We start from the raw sequence: 12,541 nt of genomic DNA, 5'->3' as shown, positions 1-12,541 counted from the left end.
TTGTTTGCACATATGATTCCGTCACCACTTAGATGTCCACATGACAGCCATCCGAAATCTAATGTGTATAGCAAAGACAAACACACTGCAATAGCACTGGCCAATTTTCATATACACTAACTAAAACATGCTGACATGCAAAACAGTCTGCCTGTAGTGGCTTATCCAGTTTCAAGACTCAAAATTCATGAAGTCACTATTTAACCCTTTTTTGATTTTTTTTTCAAACTCCATACCTTTTTTGTTTTTCCGTTCATAGAGCCATCTATAATGGGCTTAATGTTTGTAGGACATATTGTACTTCGTAATGGTACCATTTTTGGGAGGCTGCTCTTGCTCTTGTAGTTCAATACAGGAGCGGCCTCTCAAAAACAGCCGCCGGCCGGCATGCGTACTCGGCTCTGCTGGTATCTCACTGGCAGAGCCAACTGCGCAGGCATTGGATGTGATGCAGAAGGAAGATGACGAAAGAAGGGAAGGATCCAGCCGAAGATAGAGGCGTCACTGGAGCGTGTTCTCAAGCAGCAGTGGGGACACCCCCATCGCATTTTCAGCGCTGGGGCCCGCCCCCATCGCTGTGAGAGAACTAATTTGCATACCGGTAAAAACCGGTATTTCTAAGGAACGGCGCAGCTGAGACCACGTCTAGAGGTAAAAGACGAAAAGCCTTTCTAAAGGCTATTCCGACGTGTGATCGCCAAAAAAAATCATTTCAATGGTAGAATCCCTTTAAAGGAACCATCATTTCTGTCCAGGTCTGTTTCATGAGTTTTTTTTTTTTTTTTTTTAATTCTGTTGAAGTGAAAAGCAATGTCTGACTTTCATTTGCATAAAATTTTTATACTTACTTTTGTCAGAATCAAGCTATTTCTGTGACCATTGTGGGTTTTTCTTTCATTAAATGAGGGGCACCAACAATTTTGTCCACATGTTTTATTATTTTATTTTGATGCCAGAATCAGTAATGTAATCCCAGTATCGGAAACTGACACAAAAAGTCAAATATGTATGTAGTGAATACAAGGGCAGTGCTAAAACAATAGGATTGTCCCTGCAGTTCCAAGAGAAAATGACAAATACACCAATATATAAAGAAGTGCAGTTCTGGGAAGGGTGCCATTAGAACTGTATCAGGGCTATAACTGGGCATATCACAAGAAAGCTTCTTTTTAAAGATACTCAAGGCCAGGAGAGGTGTCAAATAAGAAAAAAAAGCCTACTCACTTGTCTCTGTTGGTTGTCCATTCTGGCTTATGTCAGTACCTTGTTGCCCAAAAAAATCCTGGGACCCACGTGACCGCTCAGACCAATAGTGGATTCAGTGCTTGCCGATACAGAACCAGTGATGTATGTGAGTGGTGTCACCCGATCCACTCCAATAACCGCTAAGGGCACCGATTGGCCTCAGCAATCATATAGGTACAGGACTTCTGGCAACATGGCACCGGCACGAAACTAAATGTACAATAAAATACCAGTAACAAGCAAGTATACTTTTTTTTTTTTCACTTCACGCATCCTCAAGCCTCCGCAGAAGTTGGTCCAATTCCTGGACATTCCCTTTCGTAATGTAATGAATACTCTTCAAAGCTGGCATATACATGAAAGTTAGATTGAAAATGTAAAAATAATACCGAGATGTATCTCTCCAGTTGCATTAACTACATCCAATAATTTAGCGCTGAAATTATCTGCTCCTGAAACATATATTGTGTTCTATTAGAATCCAATGACTTTCAGGACGGTGTGACCAAAAAACACAAAACACATATGCCAAGCACTCCGACACAGGTCTCAAAAACTTTATTTTACTACAAAAGGTCCCGATACTAGGACATATACTGTTCTTAACAGCATAGATGTTCCAAACAACAGTATACTGTACATGATGCAATGGCGCTGTTATAATATAGTCCTTGGTAGAAAGTCACAGATTCAGGTGCTTACACACAAAGGTGGCCTGTTCAATGCAGAAAACAGGAGGTCCACGTATCTTATTTATACCACTGTTTTGGTTCAGCTTCCTGTTTCTCCATAGCTACATCTTCCAACTCCTGCCAGGGTTTTAATTGTGGACCTGGCAACATCACAGTCTGCAAAAACAGGAAGAGGCAAAATAGGTAAATGTGATATAGCAATGGTTCCTAAACCAGCATGGGGCAAAGCAATGGTTTGGTTATACTAACCTTTACGATGGGATCTTTAGGAGGTGCCCACGAAGGTACTATCTTGCCATGCAACCTCCATAACCCGTATGGATTCACCAGGTGACGCTCAAATACCAAATACTCTAGAACATCTCGTGGCTCTTCAGTCCCACATTCCACTCGACCAAACCGATCGTAGATTATTAAGGTCTAGAAAAAATAATATTAATTTTATTTATATAAAGCTAATATATTCCGCAGCACTTTACAAATCAGAGGGTGTAGGGACAGACAGTACAATGTGACAAAAAAAGAACATATCAAACAGTAGGAATAAGGGCCCTGCTCGTGAGAGCTTACAAGCAATTCATATACACAGTGATTACAAGGTGAAAATAACATGTAACACAATCTCTCACTTAACCCCCTAACAATCGCTTAGCATTGACCGCAGCATAGAAGGGTCTAAATGACAAGCATGCTTTCTGATTATTAATGGGAGGTGTGATATCATCAACAAATATTCATGGTATCCCCTCCACTTATCTGATGCTAGGTTCACACTAATGTCAGGTTGTCCATTGTTTGGGTCCATTGGGGGATCCGAGCAATGGAGAGCTGGACTGCTACAACGGTTAAAACCGGAAACTGGTGGACCTTGGTTGATCATTATGGGTGCTAATGGGTGTCCATGTTTTCCAAATTGAAAGAAATCCTCTATGCAGGAGGATCCTGTGTCGGAAACTCCAATGCAGATGTGAACCCTGCCTGAAGGGAAGGAGATTTAGAAAAAAAGAAAAAAAAAACCTTCTCTACCTGCTCACTGTCAGTTCCTTGTGTTTTTCACAATGATTAAAGTGAAGTTGTGAGTATATACAGCTCCACTTTAACCATTGATAACTCAAAATCTAGGACGGCTACAGACATAATCTTGGTATTTTAAAGCTTTACAATAAAACCAAGATCATGGCCCTAGCAACCTCGGACCTGGAGTTACAGCCGTTTAAAGTGACTGCTCCCTCTGCTGAAACCCTTAGCATGCTTTGTCCAGAACTGTGGGGGGTAAACTTCTACTTATTATTTCATAAATCAATAGCGCAGGTGAAGGGAACAAATTTTTCAATATGCTTCACTAAAGAAAAGTGCATGTGTCTAAGTATTTCTCCTGTCTTTAATTCTTATCTGTGTGATTTTGTCCATACTCTGTACACAAGCTGATTAGTTTGCAATGGGGTCTATGGACAGAATAAGTATGGATATAAGGCAGTCTACAACATTTTCCGTCAGGAAAAGGCTGAATAGATAACGCTTTTATATCTTTCCCCGAGATATGGATTTATGAAAAAAAAATCTAGTTATGCTTACATATAGGATATACTGATATATCCTAGCCATATTACATCACTTTATGAGATGAGAACACCCCTTTAAGGCATAAAAATTTCATAGAGTATGGGAGTCTATTGCACACGACCATATATATTAGCCACAAGAAGCCTTTCGGTCCATATATTACATGGACATTCATTTAAAAGGCCTACATATCCCATGGAGACAGGGGTGGTTTTAGGTTCAGTTGGAGACAGTAGGCAACTCCGTTTATTGAAATAAAGGGGAAAAAAAGACATCAGGACACAAAAATAAAACATTAACATTACATAGAAACTCCAAATTGCACAGAAGTCCTACCTACCACATGGAGACTCGCCCCGACGTGCGTTTCACCATTACAGCTTCGTCAGGGGGTATTTAGATGGGTGCGTAACAATGACAAAAGATAGTCGGTGGTTGTAATAGAAGGGGGTTATCCCTACACTTGGTTCGATGAATACTATTCTACGTAGGAGGTTATAGTGTTAACTAGAGGTTTCCATGTTGTGAGCTTTGTTGGACATCTGTCAATATAACATAGGCAGGGTTCTGGCGTTGGTAGGCCAAACCACTGATTCTGTATAAATGACAGCCATGGTCAGACAGAAGCAGTAAAGCTCCTCTAATTTACAAAGAAAATTAGTGAATTGCTAAGAAAGTAATATGCAGCAAACTATTCATTTACTTAATTATACAATATCAACAAATGTGTATTATAATAAAAATAATTGATAATTTTATTTTAAAGATAGCGTAACATTTTTCCAACTCCCACTCCACCCAAAAATGGCCCTGACTACGACTGCACAGCCCTGTTCATCTGTGTGTAATAGGATTCTTGGAAAACCAAAGCTTTTCCTAATGCACGTGAACTAAATGTGCACCAATGGCATTTATGAGGCTCCTAATATATATATATATATATATATATATATTATAATATATTGGATTTTTTTCCTGTATTAGAGGAGCTGTGACTGCTACTATCTGAGCCCATTCTCCAGGCCTCCTCACTGCCATGAATCATTTTGATGCCTAAAGCTGGGTTCACACCAGTGTTCAAACTCTTTTTGGGGTTTCTGTCCCCTGAACCCACTTGAACAATGCAGAGAGAAAAGTCTTGCAAATAGGAATTTTCCACTGCATTTTTTGGGCGGAAAGCGGACGGACCCCTCTATAGTTTATAGGGTCCGTGGGTTTCCAAGGGTAATTGTTTTTTAAGCAGATTAGGTTTCTGTGCTTCGGTCCTCAAGGGGACCCGAAGAACGGAAAGCTGAACAATAGTGTGAACCTAACATCAGGTGTCCCTAATATGGCTTCAGCCCTGGACTCCTTGCTGTGATCTTCACTAGTATGAAATAGCAGATGTTTTTTCAGTCATGATCACTGAAGTCCTGTGAAATAGGTACTGCCTCCTCTAGCCCATATTTTTACTTGTTCTGACCTAGGGCTAGGCAAGTATTCAAAAGACAACTGAAACAAACCAACAATCCGGATGGAAGACGTCATTTTGTGCACGTTGCTTATTTCTGTTCGGTTATCACATTATTTGCAAGCTTTTTCTTGCAGTTTTGTTCAGTTAGACCAAGTGCATCCAAACTGGAACTGCTATTAGACTCTGAGGTCTATTCAGACCCAAGAACATAATTAGCAGGGGCCTATGGGAGGTGAGCAAACATAAAAAACAGTGTTACCTCCCATGGGCTCTAGTGCTGGTCTTCATCTTTTTCTGGGCTCCTGACCAACACTGGCCATTTGGCATCTTTACATCATGACGCCATATACAGAGGCCTGTGATTGGGTGTTAAATGTCCCTAACATCTTTAGCAGGTCTGAAGAGTATCAGGAGCAATACCAGAGCATAGGGAAGGTGAGTAAAACTTTTTTAGGTTTGCTCATCTGCCATGGGCCTCAGATAATTGTTCTGAAGAGACCTCAGTCATGTGACCTCCAGTCCATCTTGATATGGATACAGCAGAATTTTCAGAGTGAAAGTCAACTCAGCAGAGTGAGGGTGGAGCAGGCAAACGGACAAAGAATACATTCTCCCTGAAGATAAATGTCTGTATTATTCATCTATGGCAAGTTTGTTGAAACCAGAGCGGCTTAACCTAAAATGAGTCAAGTCACTTGTGATAAGAAGATTAAATTGTGGACATCCCATCATTGTGTTTATGATCAGTTGTAGCCAGAGAGGTCAAATTATACTAAACCTACAGCAGTTATCAAGAAGGAGGGGAATTTGGAGAGAGCATTCAGTGCTCTAAAAGAACAAAGGTATCTATATCAGTTTTCTGTCCCTCACCTGTTTGCTGTGCATACGGACAGTCACCTGCCCATACAGATTCCCTTTTGTAACCATCTCTGGACACCGAACTTGTACAATTCTGGGTGGCTCTAAGGATTCCACAAAAGACCAACGTATTGTACGATACCTGTTACCCCGCACCATCTCCTATAACACAGAAAGGAGAAAACATAAGTAAGCCACTTGATCAGACTCAAATACAATCTAGACACGTAACAGAACTGGTTACTTACAGGATAGCAACGCTCTGTCACTAGTAAGTGTAACTTATGACGATCAAACCTTGAATAGAAGAAAGAGTTGACTATGAGTTCAGGTCAGCCGAAAGATGGTTAATGAAAACTGTTCACCTTTAGCTATTTTACTTTCAGTTGCCGCTCTCCCCACTAGGTTATAAAATAGAGGCAAATAAGTAGGTCTTACTACTTCCCTCCATTGCTAGAAATAGCATCAACTTCTACCAAGCAGGGACTGATACGTCATTCTGAACTCTAACACTATCATATAAAGAAAATGACAACCTCAATTAGGTCTGGGCAATAAATCACAAAATAATGGGAAACTGAAAATCAGCTCAGTTAATAGACATGAACTTGTCGTATTGATTACTTCAACCATTTTGTACCAATGCCATCTTGGGTAGTGGTAGGCAGCCTTTTTGGTACAGTGTGCCGATTTAAATAAACAAACTGAGAATAAGGTACTCAGCGAGCTATAGGTTGTTAATCCCTACATAGAAGTCAGAATAATGGGACTTGTAGCTGTAATACAGATTGTACATTACATCAGTATTACAGCTGTGTGAACCTGGCCAGATATGGGCATTGGACTCTCTGTTAGAAGCTTCCATTGCAGGTAAGAAAGTGACACAATAATTAAGCATACTTTGCTATTTTGTACGTAGAATGCCAGGCCACCTGTACACAGAATGATACCAGATTCTTGGACCTATACACAGTATGATGCCTTATTGTTGTCCCCTATCCATAGTATGATTCCTCATTATTGACCTCTATACACAGTAGGATGGCGGGACATCATAGTGTGTATAGAGGGCACAGTATGATGTCTCATTGTTGCCCCTATACACAGTATAATGCCCCAAGTGATCCTTCTGAATTTCCTACCTCTGTGTTATGTTCTTCACAACTGATGATCATCTGCGTCCATTCTGTCACAGCTTCTGGCACCTGCAGACATTATGTGACTGAACACATCACCCCTCCACAGCACCTGCAATAGCTTACTGAGCTAGTGCATTACCATACACTCTATAGTATAGAAAATGCTACATGACATGTACAGTCACATGGTTGATCCCTCCACTGTCAAGTCATGGACAGGATCAATACCTGCAGGTGCTGGAGTTTGACAGAATGGGGGCAGATGATCATCCTTTATAAAGCATGCTGCATAGAAGAGGAGGTAGCTATGCCAGTGGGTAACGGGTCACGTGCTGGGGGTTCCTGACCCCTGGGCTAAAGGGAGTGAACTATCCATCAGTGTTGTTGGTATATGAATAACGCTGACCAAATTCAATGGCATATGAATAGGGAAAGTGACTTTTAAAATGGGGAGCATCCTGAAATATTGGTTCGCTAATTGAGGAAAAAACGATCAATTAATCATGATACTGATTTAGGTCATAACCGCCCAGCCCTAAGGTCAATTGATCCACGAGAATCCCATTGTATCACACTCTCTGGCAATTTATTTTTAAAGGCAAAAAAAACTTAAAAACTCCTTACTTTGTCAGACAGTTGTGTGCCTCAATAAAGATCTCCTGAGCTTTCTCTAGAAATGTTTTGGTGCTAAAATCTTCATCGTAATTTTTGATCTTTCGAATTCTGTGTAAAACATAAAAAAAATGAAAAAACACAGTTTGTGAGCAGCTACTAATATTTTGAAAATCGTGTATACATGTGAACCATGATGAGGACATGTAAGGAAAAGTCATTTGTCTCTCCTAAAAACTAGCCGCTAGACAACAATACAGCACAATAGTCAACATCTACAGAGAATTATTTTTTTTATTTTTTACTGAATTTTTATGAAAAAAAATTCTCCGTTTTTACAACAACAACAAAAAGAAGCGACAAACAAAATACACAACAGCAGCTGCAAATGAAACACAAAAATGCACTTCAGCTAGAAAAATACACATACAAGGTGCATAGCATAGGTAACTCTGTATCACCAACAAACTCCTCTGGTGCAGGGACCCAAATCACTTTAGATAAATTTAGTACTGATTTGTGCAAGTGTATCTAGACAAGAGAACGTGACTTTCTGAAGCCTTAAAAAAAAAAAAAAAAAATTACCAAATTTCAGGTAGAAACTAATGGTCTGAAGTACACCAACTACGAAGTTGGCCAGATAAATGTGATTGTGACAGTCCATGGTCATGTGATGGACAGTCCATGGTCATGTGATATACAGTCCATAATCATGTGATGGACACACAAGTGCTGCTTGTTATAGTCACAGCACAGATATCTGCCTGGTAATTAGCTGTGCAGCTGTGTACTCATCACATGACCATGGACCGTAAATCACATGACCATGGTCAGAATTTCATCCACTAGGGGTAATCATAATGAATGACAGCAAGCACAGATCTAGAAAACTGTGAGGAGTTGAAACAGAAAGTATATTGGAAAGTTGTATAACTTATTATTATGCAAACAATAACATTTGTCTCTCAATATTGGTCTGAAATTGGCTTTAAGGAAGCACTCTGGTGATTTTTATCTTCATTCATTATGTATAATTCAGCCAGTATTAAAGTATTTGGTTATTCGTTTCTATCAACATCCTGATCTTCAGTAAGCTCATGTGACTATGACCAGATAAAACCTACCTTCACCGATTGCCTATGATGGATGTTTCAACACAGAATCTCCTCCCTAACTATAAAATTGCTGTCGCTTACATTATTTAGGAGAATCATAATAATTGCAACATGTAGACGAAGTATAGTCTCTAGCTGCCCATGTGATGCTGTGCTGTTGCATCATGGAATTGATAGTAGAATGAAGAGAAATAAAAAAATAAATAAATATATATATATATATATATATATATATATATATATATATATGCGCAGAATAAAATAAAGAGACCTGGGGAGTGACAATCAGGTGATGGATGCAGGGAAAGAAAAAAAAGGTTTTCTTTCCAGAGTGCTTCTTTAAAAAGAGAAAAGAGTCTAGTTCGATATAAAAGGAACCATATCTATCACTCATGTTTCACTGTGATAAATGAAGCATTTTGTGACTGTCTCATCTACATATCTTCTTCTAAAGAATAGGCAGTGTTAGTAAATATGGATCAATAGGTATGCAACGAGTCCTATTTATCCTATATACAAGCAGCTAGGCAGTCTTGTCAGTCTATGACCATCAAGTGCTACCATAGGGGGTATACAATTCTGATCACTGGAAGAAAAGAAGAAATGTGGTTTATGATTTTAAGGTCAGGACATACGCCAACTGAGAAGCTGCTGTCTGTTTCAGCTGCTCTGTCCTCTGCTTCAAACCATCCTTGGAAAGCGTGGAGAGACGGGCATCACCTTCGGGTGGCACATATGGATCAAGTATTCCAGCTAGGAACAAAGAACAGAACAATGAACAGATGTCTATATATAATAACTTTATAAACGGCCAGCTATATATCATAATGATGTGACCACCAAGGGCACTGCCTCAATGAACCCACATGCCCATATCAAAGAATAGACTAAACGGCAGCTATTATTACATGGCCAACTATTTCTTTAAATGGTCATTATGTAATACTACAATTCCCCACAGAGGACGCTACAGGGAACATGTCAGCCTGGCAGTACAAATATCAGCTTTTTGTATGTTCTCCCGTATGTGACCCGAACTTTATAAACATTTTCTCAGATAAGGAATACAGAAACACAACCATATATAGAACATAGCAATATACAAACCATAAAGCATCATGGGCGACCCTAACTTTTATGTGACTCTAAGTAAACTGTATGGAGCGTTCTTACCTGTGCAAGATACATTGATGGGACGTTCCAAGTTTTCTTGTGGCACCACAACTCCAGCAGCCTTTGCTTTTTTCGTCATCTCTTCCACAGTAAACTTTTTTTCTAAATATGGAGGCCTGTATATTCTTTTCTTGTTCCTTACAGGTATAACTGTGATAGGTGAAAGCAACCGGGTAGGACTCAGAATGGCAGAAAGGCCCTAAAAATTAGAAGATGGTGTTGATGTCAGACTGGCAAATAGGTCTAATCTGTAACCTCTATAAAGCAAGATGAAACTCTGGAACTCCTTACCAAGACACATAAGACTGACCCCCACAATCACAGGCTTCAAGAAGGCCCTGAAGACTCATCTATTCAGGAAGGCCTACAACCTCTAATAACACTATCACCGCACCACCATCTGTACAGTCTCCTTCTGTCTCTACCCCCACTCCCTCATAGATTGTAAGCCCTCGCGGGCAGCGCCCTCTACCCCACTGTGCCAGTCACTGTTAGTATTATATCTACCTGTATATTCTGTGTATTGTATGTAACCCCCAAATGTAAAGCACCATGGAATTAATGGTGCTATATAAATAATAATAATAATAATAATAATAATAATAATAAACTGGTGAAGTGTTTCACCATAGCAATCTATTCTTATATCAACGATAGCCCCTGGATCTACTAATCTCATCAGGTCCAGTGTTAGAAACTGTTGATCTGAACCAGCTTCCCATATACTACGATCATGGCAGAACATTACATATCAGCAAATATTCATATGGTTAACTGTTCATGTATACGCCAGGTCTGCAAGAAAAATAGTGAAGGCCCCAAAACCGGAAATCTTGGTACACCTGTTGACAAGGTGTAATATTTAGATAGCACTGGTACAACACACTGCAATGCAGACTGTGGTATACCATACAAGCGATCAAGTGAACCCATGTCCCTTTAAGAAAATCAGTCCCTATAAACTATAAGCAAAGTCAGATAGTTGGGGTTCACGAGAATAAAATGCTCCTTTTGCTTGATGTGATATTAGCTTTTTCCTGATATGCTAATGAGCTATTTGGTGCATGAAGGGAGTCGTCATTTCTTTCTTTCTACCTCCTTGCTATGACTGACATGTACTCATAGTAGGCAGTAGCTCTTTGGTGTGAAACAAATCAAGAAAAACAGCTAATATTACACCAATGGAGGAGACAACCAGGAAGCACAAAAAGATGTTTCATTCACGTGATCCCAGCTATCTGACTGTACTTATAGTTCAATGGGAGCTCTTCTAGAGACTACATTTAAGACTACAAAAAAAGTAGTAAAAAAGTTTTTAACCAATACAAAAAAAAATATGCTTGGTTCACACTAGCGTCTGGATTGGGTCCCTGAATAATGAAACCCTATCTGCTTAAAAACCCTTTACCCACCGACCACAGAGCCTATAATGGGATCGGCTGGATTTCTGCCTGAAACTGGCAGAGAGAAAAGTCCTGCTTGATTCTCTCTTTATATTTTAAGCGGAATGAGGGACGGCATCCCCTAAAGTTAGTCTGAACCAACCCAAATGGTGCATCTGCCCCCCACCGAATATGGCAGCCAAAGATCTCCTAATTATTAGAGATGAGCAAACACTGTTCGGATCAGCTGATCCGAACAGCACGCTCCCATAGAAATGAATGGAAGCACCTGTGACGCTGACTGTGCCGGCGGCCGGCGTCACAGTTGCTTCCATCCATTTCTATGGGTGCGTGCTGTTCGGATCGGCTGATCCCAACAGTGTTCGCTCATCTCTACTAATTATACATGTTCTTACCTGTATAATAATCAGACGATTACAGGCAGCCATGTGTAGGAAATTATAAAAGGTTCAAACACCCTCATTTCCACAATATATTATATATACCCTAAACATTGTACAGTGCTGTGGAATATGTTGGTGCTATAGAAATACAATGTATTATTATGAATATATAACCATATAGATAGATACATATAAATATCTAGATCAATCAATAAATATCTATATAGATAGACATAAATCTATTTATAGGATATCTAATTGCCCACATTAAAATCTAATGTACATGTTCTGGCAATGGCTGGCTATCCAGCTGTTGTAGAACTACAAGGTCCAGCAGTACGTTCTCAGTATACAGACATCCTGGGACTTGTAGTTCTATGACAGGACACGGTCACCTCTCCAGCTATCTATGCAGCAGTCCCCGCTATACCCACACAGTCCTGCCCTATAGTGAGTCCCCCGTGTAAGTCACACTTTGTAAGTGTCACCTCTCGTGATTCCAGTACTTACAGGTTCACCCAGCGCCCTCACAATCCTCATGGAGGCCGCCATGTTGAGGTCGCACAGAACGTTGGGACGCTTTACGGTCACATGACCAGAGCTGTCACTGAGGGCTGTGCTGTGGGCGGAGCTTCTAGCCGACCTCCAGTGACCGAGCCTCAGCCTCGTCTGTGATTGGCTGCTGCTGTGTAACGGGACGAGCGTTGGACTGCGGGAATGTGACAATGGAGACAGGGATAAGAGCTGGTGACTAGAGCTGTAGAGTAGTGTAGGACACTGCGCCATAGACAGATAATGAGGGAGATGTAATAGATATAATATAGAGAGCTGTATTGTGCACTGTGGTCTTACTATGGTGTGAGCCTGTGTGATATATAGGATTGTGGAAATGTGATACTAGAGAC

The 12,541-nt window shown here is 40.3% G+C and overlaps 1 protein-coding gene across 1 annotated transcript; it reads right to left on the bottom strand.

Moving 5' to 3' along the window:
• Positions 1-1,788: 1,788 nt before the first annotated feature.
• MRPL45 (mitochondrial ribosomal protein L45) lies at positions 1,789-12,231 on the bottom strand. The gene is made up of 8 exons (XM_075278722.1): positions 12,147-12,231; positions 9,851-10,049; positions 9,313-9,430; positions 7,575-7,673; positions 6,060-6,108; positions 5,824-5,973; positions 2,187-2,357; positions 1,789-2,093 (listed from the first exon to the last, which is right to left on the bottom strand). Exons 1-8 carry the CDS (start codon positions 12,186-12,188, stop codon positions 1,995-1,997), a joined length of 927 nt encoding a protein of 308 aa, XP_075134823.1. The 5' UTR covers positions 12,189-12,231; the 3' UTR covers positions 1,789-1,994.
• Positions 12,232-12,541: the final 310 nt, after the last annotated feature.

The sequence above is a fragment of the Leptodactylus fuscus genome, chromosome 6, assembly GCF_031893055.1.
Source record: "Leptodactylus fuscus isolate aLepFus1 chromosome 6, aLepFus1.hap2, whole genome shotgun sequence".
In the NCBI taxonomy this organism is placed as follows: domain Eukaryota; kingdom Metazoa; phylum Chordata; class Amphibia; order Anura; family Leptodactylidae; genus Leptodactylus; species Leptodactylus fuscus.
The sequence above is the reverse complement of the archived record's forward strand: the minus strand, read 5'-3'. Positions and strand labels throughout refer to the sequence as shown.

Coding starts and splice junctions, on each gene's coding strand:
- MRPL45 (XM_075278722.1), bottom strand. CDS start 12,188: ATGGCGGCCTCCATGAGGATTGTGAGGGCGCTGGGTGAACCT. Junction 7,674..9,312: donor ACAGCAGCTTCTCAGTTGGC/GTATGTCCTGAC, acceptor TGTTTTACACAG/AATTCGAAAGATCAAAAATT. Junction 5,974..6,059: donor TGACAGAGCGTTGCTATCCT/GTAAGTAACCAG, acceptor TCTGTGTTATAG/GAGATGGTGCGGGGTAACAG.